The sequence below is a fragment of the Neovison vison genome, chromosome 3, assembly GCF_020171115.1.
Source record: "Neovison vison isolate M4711 chromosome 3, ASM_NN_V1, whole genome shotgun sequence".
In the NCBI taxonomy this organism is placed as follows: domain Eukaryota; kingdom Metazoa; phylum Chordata; class Mammalia; order Carnivora; family Mustelidae; genus Neogale; species Neogale vison.
The window spans coordinates 99,077,635-99,099,297 of record NC_058093.1 but is presented as its reverse complement, the minus strand read 5'-3'; the positions used below and the strand labels follow the sequence as shown (position 1 = coordinate 99,099,297).

The 21,663-nt window shown below is 34.7% G+C and overlaps 1 protein-coding gene across 1 annotated transcript in view; it reads right to left on the bottom strand.

The window, feature by feature from the left end:
• The window catches only part of ACTR3 (actin related protein 3), a 61,931-nt gene that overhangs the window by 8,409 nt on the left and 31,859 nt on the right, over nt 1-21,663 (bottom strand). The window contains exons 4-8 of the mRNA XM_044242599.1: nt 21,157-21,267; nt 17,970-18,065; nt 16,136-16,243; nt 9,794-9,937; nt 7,513-7,686 (exon numbers count right to left, since the gene is read on the bottom strand). Of these exons, the coding sequence (XP_044098534.1) occupies nt 7,513-7,686; nt 9,794-9,937; nt 16,136-16,243; nt 17,970-18,065; nt 21,157-21,267 (633 nt within the window). The remainder of the gene's footprint in view (nt 1-7,512; nt 7,687-9,793; nt 9,938-16,135; nt 16,244-17,969; nt 18,066-21,156; nt 21,268-21,663) is intronic.

Here is a 21,663-nt window from a genome sequence, read left to right as displayed (position 1 = left end):
AACAAATAATCCAATCAAGAAATGGACAGAAGACATGAACAGACATTTCTGCAAAGAAGACATCCAAATGGCCAACAGACACATGAAAAAGTGCTCAACATCACCGGCATCAGGAAAATACAAATCAAAACCACAGTGAGATACCACCTCACACTAGTCAGAATGGCTGAAATGAACAAGTTAGGATACAACAGATGTTGGCGAGGATGCGGAGAAAGGGGAACTTAAACTGTTGGTGGGAATGCATGCTGGTACAGCCACTCTGGAAAACAGTATGGAGATTCCTCAAAAAGCTGAAAATAGAGCTACCCTACGACCCAGCAATCGCACTACTGGGTATTTACCCCAAAGATACAAATGTAGTGATCCAGAGGGGCATGTGCACCCCAGCGTTTATAGCAGCAATGTCCACAATAGCCAAACTATGGAAAGAACCTAGATGTTCATCAACAGATGAATGGATAAAGAATATGTGGTATATACACATACAATGGAATACTATGCAGCCATCAAAAATGAAATCTTGCCATTTGCAACGATGTGGATGGAACTAGAAGGTATTATGCTAAGCAAAATAAGTCAATCAGAGAAAGACAATTATCATGTGCTCTCTCTGACATGAGGAATTTGAGAGGCAGGGTGGGGGGTCATGGCGGGTAGACTGGGAAAAAATGAAACAAGATGGGACTGGGGAGGGGGACAAACCATAAGAAAATCTCACAAAACAAACTGAGGGATCCTGGGGAGCTGGAGGTAGGGATAGGGTGGCTGGGTTATGGACACTGGGGAGGGTATGCGCTTTGGTGAATGCTGTTAATTGTGTAAGACTGATGATTCATAGGCCTGTACTCCTGAAGCAAATAATACATTGTATGTTAATAATAAATAAATAAATAAAGCTTAGCAACAACAACAAAAAAACCCTTTTTTTATATACAACAAACAGGCCTTATAAAAGGAGAAATAAGATTAAGGAGGTCTTCCTTTCTTTCCCATTATTTATTTTTATATGCATGCTTATGACCCTCCAAAATCATATAGATAGAGAAATGTGGCTTAATCTGAACCTTGAGAATGTGGCTTAATCTGAACCTTGAGAACCCAACATATAGACTATTTGTTCTGTCAGAAGTAGTCCATACTGTATTCTGTGGAAAAATAGGAGAACATAACTCAGGTGGCTCTGTATGCCATGTATAGACAAGCTTAGTTTACTGGCAGGGAATGGCTCAGTCCATAACTAACTAGAATGAGCAAAAGAATTGGCATCCTGAAAATTTTACTTTGTCATCTGTACAAACTCTCTAGGTTCTGACTACGAAATTTCTAAGGAAACTAAGTTCTCAAACGTGCTTTTATGATCCCATAAAGATACCTCAACCTGAGACCTTGAGATGAGATTTAATCCCCAAAATGTGGACAGAGACCAATTTGATAGAAAATATGTTCCAGGATATCTTAATACAGTATCAACTTATTAATACAGAACTTACAAATTCTCTACATTATCTTTATTAGCTATATTCCTTTAATATCTACCTAAACAACACATACACATACACACACCCTCACAGAGGAGCACATGTGCTCAAGAGATTAACCCTCCCATAATTCTTTCCTTAACCTTTAAGAGAGTTTCTGCTGTAACATAAGCAAGTAAGACAGGAACAAAGTAATTTATTCCTGTGTTGGGCCCTTCTCATAGCAATTTTTAATCAAGAACATACAAAAGAAAGGATTTATACATTCTTTAAATATTCACATATTCTGGACCTATCCACAGATATTTTGATTTAGAAAGACATGAAGTCTGATTTGAATACATCTTCACAAAAAGCTCATGGACTATTATGCTATACAGAATCCCGGATGAGAAGAAGAAGAATATGTAATAAAGCAGCAAACATGGATACTTAGTAAGTAAACAAAGGAAAAGAGTAAGAACTAACAATAAATTGTTGTAGGTTACTTAATACTTGACTATGTTCAACCTAGGGTCTCCACTAAGACTATTTTTAGGCCTTTTGTTTTCATTTTTAGCAAAAGGGTTAGTCTTGCCTCTAAATGCTTTCTGATCAGGTCTTACTACTACTGTAAGTGGCTATCAAAGGAAGAGTACCTTTTCTCTCTTCTGGAAAATCTATAGAGAAAACACCCAAGTCAACAAAACAGTCCAAATAGCTTTGTCAAAAAAACAAATTTCCTTCAGAGGAAAAAAAAAAAAAAATTCAGAGTGCCAAGCCAAGCTTGTTCCTTCTAAAAACAGTTCAAGCATCTGTGATGAATTTAGCTATTCAAAAAATAAATACCCTTACTCTTTCATACAGTTTATGTTCAGTGTCCAAGTTTAGATACCTACACTTTCATCTAGACAAAACAAAAAACAGAGTGAATATTTCAAATGACAGAGGAACTCTGGCACAGAAATATCTAGAACTACAAAAGACAGAATCTTAAAATTCACTTGGGAAGTGACACAGTTCATAGGATACAAAAAAAAAGTCTATTCTGGAAAAACATGGTGAACTAAGCACACATATCTCAACTTGTTCTCCCTACTAAAAGCAACAAAAAAGAATTTTTTTTTAAAAGGAATAATCCCAAATGTATGGAGAGAACAGAACAAGAAGAAACAGCAACAAAATCTGGCAAACTGTAATCTGGAAAGCAGATGGACAAGACATGCACTCCCTCCAAAACACTTAGTAAGTCATCAGCTGGGAAAGCTAAGAATAAGGCTGTTTTCTATTAAAACTCCCTCCCCCAAGAACTGGCTGTACCTGTCAGCACTGAAAGTGAGGTAGAAGGACAGGAAGGAACACTGGTTAAAAGTCTCTGTGGAAAAGAAATAATCTATGAAATGCCTCCTCGTCCAAGGAGAAAGGTGACTTACCTATTCTCTAAAAGGAATAAATTAGAGCCCGGGGACTCTTATAAATGGCTGAAAAGAATGAAAGCTGGGGGCTTTTAAGTGAACGTATGCAGCCTACTGCTGACACACAATGTCTGACCCTCTTCCCATTTGACTGCCAACCTCTACCCTCCAGGCAGCAATCTTCCTGGGACTATGTGAAATGATCTCAAGAAACATACACAGGGCATTCCCCCAAAGAAAAAAACATAGTCTACAAATCCTATCCACAAAGCTCCGATTTCCAATCTGATTTTTAGTGTTCCCTTCTTAAATGAGTGGCTCTCCAAAACCTCTAGCATGAAAAATACAAGAATCAAAACAAAGAAAACAAAGAGAAAAAGCAACCTGGAGAAAGAGACTAGGTAGAAAGAAGAAAACTTCAAAAAACCTAGACTAGTATCCTCAGAGAGCCAGAAAATATGCAAACATGAAACAAGAACAGAGCAGCATAAAAAAGGAATATTCAAGAGCAGACATAGGGGAGCCCTTGAAAATTAGGTATGTTACCAGAAATAAATTCAGTTAAATGTTCAGAAGATAAAACTGAAGAAATAACCTAGAGAGTGGAACAAAAAGTACAACTAGAAGAGAAAAAGAGTACATCAGAATGTTAGGGGAACGAAGGGACAATATACAAGTATATGGAAAGAAAAAAAGCAGGCCCTATAAAAGGTTTAGGAATCAGAACAACTTTTTACTTCAAGCTGTAACAGGGAGCAACTGAGCTGAGGCTTCAAAATGCTGAGGAAAAATGATTTACAATCTAGAATTCTATACCCAATTATCAGACAAGCATAAAGGTAAAATGAGTACATTTTCAAACATGCAAGATCTTGAAATTTTCATCCTTCATGTGCCCTTTATATCAGGAATCCCAAATGGAAATGATTTCCACTAAAATAAAGAAAGATAAAGATATGGGATAGAGGGAAGAGGGAATTAAGTGAGAGGCGAAAGGAATCTCCACAATGATGGTGAAGGAAGATGACAACTCTTTACCAAGTGCAGAAGGAAACAGGTTCTGATTGGGACGTAACACATGCTCTGGAAAATTAAATTGATTATAAAACCCTATGCAGCTGAATATCCTGAGAAGACAGTTTTAAAACTGGAAGGTAGAATTCAGAGGTGAATTAAGGATCCATTATTTTAAAACTATGCAAACAAGTTACTATTTCCCATGGAAAACAAAATATAGGACAGAAAAATATTTCATGGTAAACTGCATGACTCAGATTTGATCAGAATTTGTGTTCACAAGATCTAATTAAAATTTGTGTTCACAAAAATGTAAGCACTGCATTTTTACCTAACTAAAATCACAATGTAATTACTGGGACAAAAAGGTATGGAAAGGTACTGCTTGTCATGGCAAAAAAAGAAAGGGAGAAAAAGGCAATCCTCTTCCTCCCTATCTGGAAACTGACACAAAATGCCTAAATGAAAAATGCAACCAAAGCAATGTGTAGCAATGGAGGCAATCACCAAAACAATCAACTAAAAAAGGCTGAAGTGCTTATCTCTAGGAAAAAAATAGAGAAGTATGCAGGACACTCCTAGTTTTTGTTAAAAGTTCAATAATCAGGACTTTTAAACAATGTGCATATGCGTAACTGGTTTTAAAAAAGAACTCAGAAGAAGAGAAAAATATGGATTTCTACAGAAGAAATAATTTACAAAGAAAAAAATTCTATATAGAGTAAAAGATGTCTCAAAGTTTTAAAAAACTTACTAAAGAAAACTTAGCTTATCAAATGATAAATATTAAATTAAAGGAAAAATATTACATATAAAACATTAGCAGCAAGGTAAACTGACATCCTGACAACTATCCCTTTCCTAAGCAACACAACACAACCAAAACAACAGTTTATTTATGTATCTAATATGTCAAAGATTAAGACTGTCAGGACCTTGCTGAGGGTGTAAGTATTCCACTCAAATGCTTCCTCCTTTAAAATCCAAGACACCTCTTACCTCCCACGCAATTACCTATCTTATAACGATCCTATTCATCTAGGACTTTGGTTCTGGATCTTCTGCAATTTTCTAATTCCTGTTCTCCACATGGAGGTTTAGTAAGTCTTCCCAGTATTTCAACTTCAACTGATGTTCCTTAACCTGTGACCTTGAATACGTTCAACTTCAGCAGTTCACATATACACGACCCCAAAAGAAAATGTGACCTGACTGCCAGCTACGCAGTTATCTTTTGATCTTCTTAAATCACTACTAACACAGAGAAAATTACAAGAAAGGAAAAATGCCCAAGGATGAAAAGAGAAGGTGAGTAAACATGAATGAAATACTTCAATTCTGTTTGGAAGACAAAAAAGGAATGTTACATCCTAAGTGTCTCCAGAGGGCAAACTGCTAAGAAGTCAATCCATTCACCCTGGAGAACCTTGGAAGTACCCAAAACTCAAAGGATAAGAAACCACAAAGAAAAAAAGTAAAACAAGGTTTTACAAAAAAACTGTTAAATTTCTCTATATAGAAATAGATCCCTAAGATCCCTTCAGATTACAGTTAATTATACAACCTCAATGAATAAATGAAATAAATGAACAGAGAGAAAATGACACAAATGAAGAAATGAAGTAAAAATTTAGGAGCAGCTCAATTTTAAGAGAAAAATTTACATTACAATTTTGCCTCAAAAGCAAAAAATATTAACAGGTATAATAATATTTATATACTGTAAAACTACTGATTTAGCTAATAACTGTAACATAACATACAGACAAGCTGAAGGAAGAGGGAAGGTGGTAGACAAATTACTTATGTTGCTATGTCAAGAAATAAGAGGACAAATACTTGGAGATGCGCAGGTAACTGTCAAGAGTGCGGGCTAAGTGAGAGCTAGTGAATGCTCTGCGGAACACAGAAAGAGTGAGAGTAGGGGTGGAGGATGAGGAGCTGCTATTTTTATTTAAGCCTGTCAGTGTTCTTTTAAAACTTTTAAAACTATGTACATACATCCTTTTATGAATTTTTATTTTAAAGACTGCAAAGAAAACGTGCTGTCTAAAGCCTTAAAACACCCATATACTTGTCTGACCACAATGCCTTATCCCAGATGCTCGCTCGCTCCTTTGCTCCCAATTTACGGCTATATGCCAATTCATCATGATCTCTGATCCCTGCCAATATCTCCTTCACATCCAGCTGTTCAAGTTACACATATGGGAATCACAGATTTTTCATATTTACTCCCCTCACATCTAAGTAATCACTACGTCACGTTGATTCTATTGCTTTTTCTTACCCCTTCTCAATCTTATTGGCCTGAAATTACTTGCTTCATCTGGAAAACTGTAACAAACTTACCTGTTTCCAACACAATTCACACCCCTATTTCAAATCCATCCAAACCAGTGCTGTCAGAGTGATCTTTCTAATCTGTGTCATTTGCACTGAAGATCTCTGCACAGAATCCAGAACTCCTTTCTATAGCATATTAGTCCCTCATAAACACCCATCTGGGCCCATCTCCCACCAATCCCTTCCTTTATAATTTTATTACCTAGCAATCTCCTATCCCAAACTTCTACCCAACCTATCTCTTCTGCCAGAAAGATACTTCCCTAACATACTTGCCTGACAAATATATATTCACCCTTGAAGTCTCAGCTCATAAGAAGCTTCCTTAGTTCTCCCAAGCAGACTTAGATGCTCTTTGTTCCTATGCCCTCCCCAAATCCATGCATTTATTGAAACAACTATGCCTGTTTAGATATCATCTCTCTTACTCTGAGTCCAGTAAGAGCAACATAAATACTTTTTCATCTTTAAATATTCCATACTTCAACTGAGGCCATGAAAATTATATTCACTATTTGCTAAGTGAATAAACAATATTAAAAAATAACTTTTTAATGCCAAGTAAGCACACTTGGCATTTAATGTAATTCTATTAACAACTTTCTTCTATTAAGTTACCAGAAGAATTTTTCATATTAAAAACACACCTTTTATTTACTTAATAAAACCTCCATGTTGCTAACATTTTCATAGAGACAGAAAACTATTCTGCTAATAAATATTTTGTTATGATAGTCGACTAACAGTTCTTGGTTTAATGGTTATTTTATATAGGGCACTGGTAGTTCTAGAACTTTTCCAAAATACTTTATTTAAATGGTCATAAATTTTAGGGGCTCCCCTCTTTCCACGATCCCACATAAGCCACAAATATTAAAAAGACAAGTTTTAGTTTTCTAAATATACAAAAAATAGTAACTTGTTTAGCCTATTTCAACATAGGAAACTATTCCTCTTAAAAATAACTCACAATAGGGCACCTGGGTGGCTCAGTGGGTTAAAGCCTCTGCCTTCGGCTCAGGTCATGATCCCAGTGTCCTGGGATCGAGTCCTGCATCGGGCTCTCTGCTCAGCAGGGAGCCTGCTTCCTCCTCTCTCTCTGCCTGCCTCTCTGCCTACTTGTGATCTCTGTCTGTCAAATAAATAAATAAAACTTTAAAAAAAAAATAAATAACTCACAATAGCATTTTAGTATAGGAAAAGTTTCTGAGATTAACTCCTCCCTCAATTTCTCGAAACAATCCAATCTAATTAGAGAAAAAAAAAAACCTTACCTCTGGATGAAAAAAGATCTCAGGTCCCAAGAATCTCTCATAACCAACATCAATAGAAAATTCTTTCTTTGAGATAGCATTGATTCCAGTATATTGCTTAATCCACTTTGATCCATCTGTGTCATACTTGTTAAATTCTTTTACTAAATCTGGGCAGACATAACTATAGCGCTCCTAGGAAAACAGAGAAATGAGTAATTATTTCCTCATTTTAGGAACAGTAGAAAAGGATGACATATTTTTGGCAAACCAGAATCAAATGAACAAGTATCTTTGGAAAATAAAATTAAGAAATTAAGCTGAAGATAATTTCATGTTAGGACATTAGTTTATGTTTAGTACAAATAACTCATCTCTCATTTCTTATGCATAATTCCTAGCTTCATACATACTGAATAAGGCTTGATCAACTGAAGAGACAACCTCTACTATCTCAAGGTTATTTTATGAAAACATTCATTATTGATGCAGTTCCAGTTCCAGATTCATTATTTATGCAGTTCCAATAATTAATGGAGTCTGCATTATGAAAAGGAGAAAACATAAATACAGAACTAGAGAATAAGTAAAAGTTGATATAACCCACCAATTAATATAGACCGTTAATCCTTAATACCTTCCTGGAACAAACCTGAATATGATCTAAATAAATGAGCAAAAGAAAAAAGGCTGAAAACAAAAACTATTCTTTTTGACTGTATCACCTACAATGCCAAATTGCCACGTATCTGATTAAGTCCTAAGTAAAAGTTTTCATCAAAAATGCAATTCAAAAATGTTATGAGTTGTAGCATTCTATTTACAATTTATGGACTCCTGAATCCACGTTTCATTTTTTTTTTAAAAGAAAAACACACACTTCACATATTTTTGTTCATGAAGAATTCTAATCCACAATAGATGCAAATACTATTACTAATAATATAAAGACATATAAGGAAAGAATATGGAAAACAAAGAACAATTTGATGTTATTGTAGGTCTTCTTTTTCCAACATCAAAAGTAGGAATTATACGGAAATGATAATTCTTAAAATAGATTCAGACTGAGCATCAGTATTCTCTAAAATAGATTTTAATCTTTGGTGCTTTTGTTATTTTTTTAAACCCCACAGGAGTCCCAAAGATGCTGAAGCAGTATTCATGTTAATTTTTTACATATTTAATTTTGATGCCATCCTTTGGGTTAGTTTTGGCAGCCATTTCATAATTCCCTTACTACTAGGAAGCAGTAAATTCCTTAAAGTTATTTTTGCTGTGGGATTTTTGCTTTCACATACTGAAAACATATGAGAAACCCACTAAAATTTTTGTAGGTATGCTGGCAAATGATAAATTTAAAAAGTGATTCTCAGTATTTTGACAGTTTACATAAAAGCACTGATCTAACAAAGACTTATATAACATACAAATTAAAACACCTTAAATAGTCACGTTTTTCTTTTATTTGCCGTATCACGTGAGCCAAACACCAGCTCTATTCTAGTGAAATGAAACAATTACATCAAAAAAAATTTTTTTCGGGTGGCTCAGAGGGTTAAGCCTCTGCCTTCAGCTTGGATCGGTCATGATCTCAGGCCTCGGATGGAGTCCCGCGTCCGGCAGAGAGCCTGCTTCCTCCTCCTCTCTCTCTCTGCCTGCCTCTCTGCCTGCCTCTCTACCTGCTTGAGATCTCTGTCTGTCAAATAAATAAATAAAATCTTTAAAAAAAAAAAAAAAATTTTTTTTTTTTTTTCGACAGAAAATTATTAGGATTAAAATAAAGAACTCAGGGGTGCCCGGATGGCTCAGTGGGTTAAAGCCTCTGCTTTCCAATTGGGTAGGCTCTCTGCTCCATGGGGAGCCGCTTCCTCCTCTCTCTGCCTGCCTCTCTGCCTACTTGTGATCTTTGTCTGTCAAATAAATAAACAAAATCTTAAAAAAATAAAAAATAAAGAATTCAGTGAAAAAACTGAGATACAAGAACTATGAAACAAACTAATTATTTTTACTATGGGGAATAATCACAAAAATGTATGCTGAAGTCAGCTGGTACAAATGTTCTTGACTCAAATGTGAAATGTGGAGACAAGGCACGGAGCTGTTCATCCCGCAAAATCTCCTTACAAGAAATAAAGAGAAAACATATATATAATTAAGGGTAATAATTTATAACTGGCTAAGTAAAAAGGTTTTTTGTTTTTTTTTAAAGTACCATTCTTCACCTGAGAGTTTTCATGTTAATATTGTAAATCTGATTTTAATTTCTAACTGAATTACACTTTCATCATTACTTTTTTACCTTTACTGCCTTAGCAGTTTCCAAGGATTGCTCTGGAGGGATTCCTACTTCTCGGTCTCTCAACAACTGCTGAATAAAATATGTTATATCTCGTCCTGCAATTGGAATGTGCTTAATGCAGCTGCCAATCACATACCCTTCAGCCTATACGAGGGGGAAAAAAAAGTGGCAAATTTACTTTCAGTGATTTCAAAATTAAAATAACCTAAATAATCATCAAAGATTAATTTCTCAAGTTAATATGTTTATATTCCCAAGTACTGCTTTATCCCAGGAGAGTTCTTTTAGTCTTTATTCTTCAACCATATTCCTCACAATACTGTATAATTTATAATACTGTACAGATACTATGAACAAGAATGGCCAGCAACTTAGATTATTCTTTTACTGGCAAGAGTTTATAACTAAGACTGAAATGACTTAACAACCAGAAATGACAAATTTCAGAAGTTTAAATGTTTTGATAGGAGACCAGATAGGAAACTATTTAAAAATCTTTAATAATTTCAGTAAACAATTTAGGTAGCATTGTAGGAAATCTGATCATTAACCCACAAACTCATTTTTCCTAATGAAGCAGGTACCAATTTCACAAGGCAGAGGCATTCTATGCATTATTATAATGCCAAATAATTAAATTCTACACAGTTCATAAATTTACGGATATGAGTCAGAAGTACAAAAAATAATTTAACAAAATTAAATTTCATTAACAAAGAGTATCATCTGGCCATGACAGAGTATTAGGGATTGGATTTAACCTCTCACATTAAAGGAAAAAAAAGAACAAATTAAACGAAATAAATGTTTTCCAACTAAACAGGCAGAATAGGGCAGTGTTCTCAATGAGAAGGGAAAGCAAATAAGATGAGGGCTATAAACAGCCCATCTCACTGCCTAGGAAGAGTTGCTAGGCAGCAATAATGGGAGGAAAAACCCAAGCAGAGTCAGAAAGTCTCATTAAGTTGAGGATACAAAATTTAGATTTCAGGGAAGTCTACTGCTACAGCTTACATGTCAAACTACTAAAGCTGAAATAGCTACAGTGACACAGAGCTCTGAGATGTGAAAAGTAACACCTTAGCTGACTAGTAATCATAACATTCATGTTAGGAAACCAACAAGGCCAGAGAAAGAACCTCTGGAAAGTGGGAACAAAACAATCCTCAAAGCTTATTGTAGCTGGGAATAGTTTACATTCCCATTAGCCAGTGTAACAAGACCTCAAACACAGGACACTGAGTAGAATCCTCAGAAGAGTGCCTCAAGAGTGGGGACAAAGTAGGACCAGACAAAAGATTGTTCTGGACTTGCTCAATAATGTTTAAAAGGAACCCCTGAAAGAATCCAACTTATTCCTAGTAATTTAACTGTATCCCAGAAAAAATAACTCAAAGTATCTTTAAAAGTACCCAAATCCAGGACATAACAATGTGAACATACAGTACCCAATGAAAAATTTTACACAAGCAAGAAAGCTGGAAAATGCAACCCCTGACTGGGAAAAAAAATCAAGAGAAAGAAACAGAAATATCAAAGATAATAGCATTCAACGAAAAAGACATTAAAACAATTACTATATATTCCTCATAATCAAGAATGGAATCATGAATGGAAACACGAATGAGAGAGAAAGGAAAGATGTAAAAGGATCCAAAGACAACTGCTATGGAGAAAAATAAAAAATCTAAAATTAAAAAATACCCTAGGGCGCCTGGGTGCCTCAGTGGGTTAAGCCGCTGCCTTCAGCTCAGGTCATGATCTCGGGGTCCTGGGATCGAGTCCCACATCGGGTTCTCTGCTCGGCAGGGGGCCTGCTTCCCTTCCTCTCTCTCTGCCTGCCTCTCTGCCTACTTGTGATCTCTCTCTGTCAAATAAATAAATAAAATCTTTAAAAAAAAAATACCCTAAATGTGATTATAGCAAACTAAACAATAAAGAAAAATGTGAACTTGAAGACAAAGAATGAACTACTCAAAATGACAGAGATTAAAAAAAATCAGGAGAAAAATAAACAGAGTGCTAGTAACCTATAAGACAACTTTAAGTAGCCTAAGAGACATGTAACTGGAATACCCAAAGATACGGAGGAAAAGAAGGGATACGAAAAAATGTCGAGAAATAAAGAACTTCTCAGGTATGATTTAAAAAAAAAAACAAACTACAAATCTACATTCAAGAAGCTCAACAAACCCAAACCCTAAGGAGAAGAAATGGGAGGGAGGGGACAACACATTTAGGTACTTCACAATCTTGAAGGCAACCAGACAAGTAATATCACAAAAAAACAAGCAAATGAATGACAGCAGACTTATCTTCATAAACAATTTAAGCCAAAAGACATTAAAACTACAATAGAACTACAATTAGAACCACAATAATTGAACTATAAATAATTACAACTATAAATAATTAGAACTATAAAATACTGAAAGGAAAAAACTATCAGCCTAAAATTCTACACTAAGTAAAAATCTTTCAAAAAATGCAGACAAAATACTTTTTCAAAGGATGTACGTAATGAAAGAGTTCCCAATCAGCAGACCAGCATGGTAAAACATACTAAAGGCCAGGAGTGCCTGAATGGCTCAGTTGGTTGAGCATTCAACTCTATTTCAACTCAGGTCATGGTCTCAGCGTTGTGGGATTGGTCCCGGAGGGATTCTCACCTCATTGTGAGTCTGCTTGTCCCTCTTCTCTTCCTCTCCCCTCCCTCCTCCCTACCCCTACATGCACACATGCTCTCTAAAATAAATAAATAAAATCTTAAAAAAAAAAAAAAATCAATGCTAAAGGCCATCATTCTGGAAGAAAGAAAATCATGTTAGATGGAAATCTGGACCTTCACAAAGGAAACAAGCACTGGAAATACTAAGTCCGTAAATATAAAAGAAATTTATCTTTTTCAAATTCTCTTTTAAAGATGGTGATTTGGGAGTGCCTGGGTGGCTCAGTAGGTTAAGCCTCTGCCTTCTGCTTAGGTCATGATCTCAGGGTGCTGGGATCCATCGAGCCCCACATCAAGCTTTCTGCTTGGCAGGGAGCCTGCTTCCCCCTCTCCCTGCCTGCCTCTCTGCCTACTTGTGATCTCTCTCTCTGTGTCAAATAAATAAATAAAATCTTTTAAAAAATAAATAATAATAATAATAAAGATGGTGATTTGTTCTCAGCTGATATGGCCTACCCCTTCCAAAATTCGTATGTTGAAGTGCTATCTTTGATACCTCAACAATGTGACTGTATTTGGAGATGGGAACTTTAAAGAGATAATTAAGTTAAAATGAGGTGATTACAGTGGATACTAATCTGATACAATTAATATTCTTAAAAGAAGAAATCAGGACATAGACACACAAGGAGAGACCATGTGCAAACAAATGGAGAAAATTGGGCCACCTAGAGAGAGGACACAGAGAAGCCTCAGAAGAAATCAACCCTGCGAATATCTTGATCTCTTTGTTGCCTCCATCTGTGGAAAAAATTAATTTTCTATTGTTTGAGCCACTCGGTCTGTGGTACTTTGTTACAGCAGCCCCAACAAAACTAATATACTACTTACAGTGAAACAAATTAATAATGTACTATAAGTTTATAACATGAAGAAGTAAAATGAGTGACTATTATAGTGTAGAAGGGAAGTACACTGTTGTACACTTCTATTTATAAAACAGATTTGTAATTAGATTATAAATTAAAGATGTTTATTATAAGCCCTAGAGCAACCACCAAAAAATAAGCAAGTGACAATAACAAAGAAGTAGAACATAGCTAATAAGTCAATAAAGATAAAATGAAATTATAAAAAAATAATTCAAAAGAAAACAAAAAAGAAGGAAAAGAGAACAAAACACAGGAATATCCAATTCTTAATACCCTTATGAAAATTCATTCTTATTCATTTGATAGCATATATCTGAAAATTACCTTATTTGAATATTATCAAGATACTGATATTACTGATTAGCTGTGTAGATGTTAAGACTGGGGTGAGACGAAACCAGTTTGAATCCTAGCTCCCCAACCTATTATTTGGTGATCTAACACAATTCATTTATTTGCATTTTTAATGAGTAAACTGAGGTCTTCAATGTAACTTACACTTATAGATTCTGAGGTTTTAGTGAAAATCTTAAGTGAGTTAAGCCTCTGCCTTCAGCTCAGGTCATGATCCCAGAGTCCTGGGATCGAGGCCCACATCGGGTTCTCTGCTCAGCAGGGAGCCTGCCTCTTCCTCTCCCTCTGCCTGCCTCTCTGCCTGCTTGTGATCTCTGTGTGTGTATGTGTCAAATAAATAAATAAAATCTTAAAAATTAAAAAAGAATCTCTATGTACCATTAATAGAGAAAAATGTGTTGCCAACTGAACTATTAAAAAAAAAAACACAACACCAAATATTGGACACATCCCAATTTCCAAGATAATAAAGTAACTTTATGGCAAAATAAAATCTGGTATAGCCAAAGAATGAAACATTATTTGGGAATAATAAGAAATGAAGTGCTATATGTGCTATATCTTAGATAAATCTTGAAAACCTTGGGCTTCATGAAAGAAGCCAGTGATAAAAGGCCATTAAGTGTATGATTCCATTTACATGAAATGTCCAGAAAGGGAAAATCTATTGATACAGAACATGTATCGCTTCTCGGCCTTTTGGCTAAGATCAAGTGTGATACAGAACATGTATAAGTGGTTGCCTGGGGCTAAGGTTATCAGGGGGGAACTGACTGCTAACAGATATACGGTTTATTTTTAGAGCAATAAAAGTGTTCTAAAATTGCCTGTGGTAATGGATGTACTTGGTGGGAAAAAAAAAAAAAATTCACAAGTATACACTACTTAATAGGTGAACTGTAAGGTGTGTAAATTTTATCTCAAGAAAGCTGTTACTAAAAAAGGAAGAATCATTACTAAAACTATTATGACACTGGGAGGGTAGATTATGACATCTAATCTAAAAGTAGTCCCCCTGAGGATGTAATCTGCAACAGAAGTTGCCTGATGTTTTAAAAATAAGAATGACTAATAATGAAGGAAGAAAAGTTCAAAATAATTTCATTTCTTACAGGACAGTCAATATAATAATATAATAAATTTTAAAGATATACCTTTCTATATATCTATCTATCAGTATGATTCTAAGTAGTCATTTTTAATGAATTAGGCACAATTAAAAACCCTAATTTTCGGGGCACCTGGGTGGCTCAGTGGGTTAAAGCCTCTGCCTTTGGCTCAGATCATGATCCCAGCCAGGGTCCTGGGGTCGAGCCCCACATGGAGCAGAGAGCCTGCTTCTTCCTCTCTCTCTGCCTGCCTCTCTACCTACTTGTAATCTCTGTCAAATAAATAAATAAAATCTTAAAAAAAAAAAAAAAACCTTAATTTGCCATTAAGAATTGAAAGCACTAAGGCCTTGGCAGAAAAAAATACCATCTCTGACAAATAATCCAATCTGATGCATTTTTCCTAATATACTTTACTAAATACAAACCATAAAAAAAGCACAATTGTAACTTGACATTTTTATTAAAAAAAAAAAAAAAAAAAAAATTTCCAGGGGCACCTGGCTGGCTGAGCCAGTAGAACACGTGACTCTTGATCTTGGGGCCTTGAGTTCAACCCCCCACAGGGCACTGAGCTTAATTACAATAAATAAATAAAAATAATTCCCAAAAGTCATTAATGGCCATATGCTTATGACAAATTGTTAGTTAACCTACGCACCAAACTGAAATCTGTTAATTAAGGGTAAAAGAGACTACGAACTGGCTAATCCATGTAACACAGACACATCCAAACTAGAAGACAGAATTCCATGTTTAAGAAAAGAAAGGCATAGTGGCACCTGGGTGGCATAGTCGGTTAAGCATCTGCCTTCGGCTCAGGTCCTGATTCCAGGGTCCTGGGATCTTGCCCCGCATCAGGCTCCCTGCTGAGCAGGGAGTCTGCTCCTCCCTCTCCCTCTGCCTCTTCCTCCCCACCACCACTCATGCTCTCACTCGCACTCTACAAAATAATTATAATCTTAAAAAAAAAAAAACAAAATATCTTTTACCATTCCCGTTCCATCTTCTAATTATGAATTAGAAACAATTTCTACTATTTTTAAATCATATCCTAATTATAGCACAAACCTACAGAGCAGAAGAAAGATTTTGGAATTTCTTTATAGAATTTTAATCTTAATTTGAGCAAAACACAGCCCTAGATGAACAAATGGCCAAACTAGTGCAAACTTTTCAAATATTTAAAATGTTTTAAAAGTAGTATTAATTTGTATCATTTAACTCTGCCAGATATGTTATCTGATAGGACTATTTGGTAATTTTTAAATATCCTTACCACTGGAATGACATGGGTGACACCATCTCCACTGTCTATTACTGTACCAGTCAATGTCCGTTCTCCTACTTGTCTTGAGGTCCAAGAGGCAGCTAAGGCAAGAACAGCCTTAGACCAAAAAATATGACAGGAAAGAAAATAAAAACAAGCACAAAGAGTTAATAGAAAAAATATTTCATGGAGTACTTCAGTTTTAAATGTGCAGTTGACTCTGGAGCAACACCAGGGTTAGGTGCGCTGATCCCTCCAACACAAGCAGTCGAAAATCCAAGTATAACTTCTGACTCTCCAAAAACTGAACTACCAAATGTCTACTATTGACCAGAACACATAAACAGTAGATTAACACAGATTCTGTATATCATAGACTGTATTCTTATATAAGAGAAAAAAAATGTTAAGAAAATCATAAGGGAGACAAACATTTATAGTACTCTACTGAAAAAAATCTGCATGTAAGTGGACCTAAGCAGTTCAAACCTGTACTGTTCAAGGGTCAACTACAGTCATCTCTGACAAAAAAATACATAAAAGTAATTTACATTATGCAATAAAATTGTTCGCATCCTACAATTTAAGAAAAATGTAACAAGCTTGTATTTACTTCTAGAGGCATATTTGTAAATTTCCCATGTTTTTATGCAGGCCAAAATGGGGAAGACTAACATCATGTATCACAGCACTAAGACTGCTAGGACTTAAAATTATGTTTATATGGGCTAGCTTGTATACAAACCACAAAGTGTAAGTAAGGTAAAGAAATACACAAACAAAATGTATGTATTCCATACATAGATGGCTATAAACAAGTATCTCTATCAAGATAAGCTCCAAATTTTTAACTGCAACATGCTTTTAGGAATATATAACAAGTTAGTTAACCACAGGAAAAGCCATTATATACTTGTAAATATCATGAGTTAATGAGGAAACAAAGTTGATGAAATTATATTTTTCTATGAAAAAGACTGGCATGGACAATAAAGTATAATTCTTTTAAGTTTACAAATTAAGAAATAACACAGCTAAGTTATTTTTTAAAAACAGAATTTCATACAATCCAAGACTCCAACAAGATATATGTCCAATAATTAAAAACAGAGCTAAACTTTCACCTACTTGCAATATAATAGCTGAAAGGGGTGGGCGCCATGGCTTAGTTGGTTAAAGCGCCTGTCTAGTAATAGCTGAAAGGGACCTAGAAAGTTATCCAGGACATCCTCCTATTTTAACACAGAATCACACATCATAATCACTGTTACCTAAGAGAACTATACAACGGTTTATATACCTATTAAGCATTTGTGATATGCTAGGCATCACATTTGCTACAAGGTAAGAGGTGAGCTGTGATCCTGAGAGGTGGGAGAGAAGCCATTCCGTGAAGATACATTTAGAAAGTAAGCTCAATATTATTGAAATTTAATTAATAAATTATTACAGGAATTTATGACAAAGAAGACAGAGGGGCACAAAAGAGAAAGTGGTCAAATACATCTAGCAGTAAGTGAATCAAAACAATGAAAAAAGGACACAACAAATGTTTCAAGGATAAACGAATATGTATATAAAGTTCTTGACCTGAAATAAAGACTCGGTAAATATTAATAACCTTATTTCTGTCCCATGAAAGGCCTTAAATTATCTACAGATCAATAACTTACTTCCTTCAACATTTCTCTTTTACAAACTCCTATTTACTATGATTTCTAAATTATTGATTCAGGAGAGAACAATGATATGCTCTGAGGTCATAAAAAATATGTATTTAAGAGTGAATTAACCAGATAAAAATTCAAGAGTCAAGCTTATCTTGACTTGTGAACTTTCTTACCTGCACAGCAATGTACAAGCCTGGAACATTGAAGGATTCAAACATTATTTCAGCAGTATATTCCCTGTTTTCTGGAGTATTCAGTGGAGGTTCAGTCTATTAAATGGAATAACATTTCAAACAGACAAAACCAGATTATTTTGACAACTTTTAAGCAATTTTTAAATAAAAAATGTTAGAATTTTTATTTAAAAATCTTAAATTTAGAGATACAAAGACAGACCAAAAAAAGAAAAATTTTATAAAGAATTCAAACAGATCTATGCATATATGAAAAGAATATAATCACTCACACACACAAAAAGAAACCAAATTTCTACATTACAGCATTAAACACTTATAAAAGGAATGACAGGGAGAAAGGAGACCTGGTCAAATCATCTTATAAAAAAGGATAATGACAGACCTCCAGGGAGACATAACAACGGTGTTTCTAGTGGCAGAATTCTCACCTATGTAATGTTTTCAGCAGGATGTACCAGGTCTGTTTATAACCACAGTAAATAAGCCAAGATTCTACAAATTTATGCCATGCTTCTTGGAAACTGTTAAGTGATATAACTGTTAAGAGTATTAAAATGGAGATATTTACACAGTTCTCTTCCATTTATATGACCGTATACTTCACTTAGAAACCTGCAGATTTAAGTCTGGGCCAAAACACGTTCTAATGAGGCAAGAGAGGACTAAGGAAACAGTACTTGCAATCCTGTACTTCATGTTTCTCATATGCCTCATGATTACTTAAATCATTTAAATTATTAAAGCTTGAAAATGGGTAAGACCTGATTCTTATGAATCTGATCTGACAATCCTTGTTTTCTCAAATATCTAAAATGGAAGGCAAAACTTTCAAACTTCAGAAACGCAGAGGAATGATGTTTTTGACCTTGAGGTAAGAAGGACTCCTTAAATGTCAAGAACACAAATTACAGAGAAACATGAATAAAACTTGAATTCATTGCAAATTAAATCTTTTTGTTAATTTAAGAAAACACTAAGGCTTTTTAAAAAAATGGTCAACCAGGAGTAGACTTTGTGCCTACATAAAACCTTTAACAGCTAAAACTACCTGATGTGTTTAAACTTCTTGAAAGCAGTTTTGGAACTATTTTTCAAGACTTTGGAGATAATTTAGTGACAGATACATACTAAGCAAACTGAAAAAAATCAAGTTAAATTATAAACTCTAAGAAAAACACAAGTTATATATAAAATAAAACATAATCAGAAGACCTCCCAAGGAAAATATACTAACAGCTAATAAGCACATAAAAAAGTGCTAAACATCATTAGTCATCAGGAAAATGCAAATTAAAACCAAAATGAGAAATTTTACACACCCACCAGAATGGCTAAATTTAAAAAGACTGACACACCAAAGGCTAGATAGAGCAACCAGATTGCTAACACATTGCTGGTGGGTGTGCACAAAGGTACAACCCCTTGGAAAGAACTCTGAGAATTTCCTATAAAACCAATCATGGACCTACCCTACAACACAGCAATTCAGTATATAGGTATTTATGTAAGACAAATGAAAACATGTCCACAAAAAGACTTGTATAAGAATGTTCACAATAACCAAATTTGTAACAGTCAAAAACTAGAAACAGCCCAGGTAATCATCAACAAAAAAATGGATAGTGAGGCACATTCATACAACAGAATATGATCCAGCAACAAATTACCAATATATGCAACAATGTGAATGAGTCTCAAAGATTATGCTGAATGAAGTCTTACCAAAGAGCATAACTTGTGTAATTCTATTTATATCAACCTCAAACACAGACCAAACCAATCCGTGCCAGAAAAATGAGAACAGTGGTTGCCTCTAGGACACAGGGGCAGGAATTAATCAGGAAAGGGCAGTGGAAAACTTTCCAGGCTGATAGTAATGGTCTATATCTTGATAACGGTTTATGTTACACAGATGTATGCATCTGTTAAAAACAGAAGCTGGGCAAACTGTATCATGCATTCTACAAGACAAATCCATCTCACCATTTGTTTTTGTAAACACGATTTTACTGGAACACATTCAGTATCATCTAAGGCTGCTTTCCTGCTACAACAGCAGAGCTGCAGAGACCAGATGGCACTCAAAGCCAAAAATATTTACTATCTGAACCTTCAGAGAAAATCTGCCAATGCATGATCAATACCCACAGAATTGCAGAGTTAAGATATATACATTTTATAGCATGTGAATTTTATATATATAAAAGAACCATAACCAAATAATGTACTCTAAGTGATGATACACATGCTAATGTATTTAGGGGTGATTAAACTACTCCACCTGCAACTCATTTTGAAGTAATTAAAAATATAAGATGGAGTGATAGATAACCTGATAGATATCATAAAGCAATTATAATAAAATACTTGGGTCTAGGTTGTGTACATGCAGGTATTTAAAGTTCTTTAAACTTTATGGTCTACCCATAAACAATATTCACAAATTATAATAAAATACAGAACATTGATTTCATATAACTATATTGTAAAGAGGGGGAGAAGACAGGGATTCTGTGTTAAGAGAAGGAGGGTAAAATAAAACTCTCATCTTTCCCACTTAAGAAGTCAGTAGGTAGTGTGAAGTATTTAAATAAATAATAAATAGAAAACATGTTTAAATTTATGAGATAACTATTAAAAAGCTCTTTAAAAATTTAAAGAGTGTGTCTCTAGATAATACGAATCAAAGGCTGGGAAAGGTGAGGAAGGAGAGTGCTACTTTTTTATTTTAAATCTCAGAGCATTTGATTTTTGTAAGCTATAAACATGCACTGCTTTGGTAAAAGTAAGTTTAAAAATTACACTGTATTTTTGCTGCCAAGAATTACTGAAGAAATAATAATCAGGCCAGTTATTAAAAAAAGGCAAAGTGCCATATTTCCAACTTTTTTTGAACCTTACTGTTCCTATCATAAAGATTACATATTAATTATGAAAAGAACTTTTTCTAAGTGCCTAAGCCTCAATACTTCAACATATTACAACCCTACTGAAACCTAGAACTGGACAATCTTAAAGACAGAACAGCATTATAACAAAGTCTTTTAGACATAGGACAATTTAATAAACAATAAAATATGCCCTAATGAGTACAGATGTGATAAAAACATTCTCATTAAGTTTCTTCGAAAATGTCCTTGGTGAAATTATAATTTGTACTTACCAAAAGAAAATAATGGTCTTCTGGTTCTGCCCTTAAATATTTAAAAATCACTTGCTCCATAAACCTTTCCATCAAGTCCCAATCTTCAACTATACCATGGCGAATTGGCCACTATTAAAACACAAAACACAAATGAAATCCTTTAATGTCAAAAGTAGATAAAACTACCAAAAAAGGAGATTAAATCAGGACAGCATTTTTCAGGTGTGATTTAATGATACTGTAGATCACCCTTAGGAGACACATACTTTACTATTTAGAGAGCAATGGCATTGTTCCCCCAACATATTTTAAGATGGTTCAATTAAAATACATAATGTAAATATTAGGAAGTGCTCACTTCGGCAGCACATATACTAAATATTAGGAAGAGAATCATCAGAGCAATTCTGTGATAAACAAACCAAGAAGGATTAAAGATTATTATATACAGTGGGCTTTAACAAAGAGCTTAATAATAATCTGAGCACAAAGAATCTAAAACTAAGTAAGTTTGGTGCGTTTGGT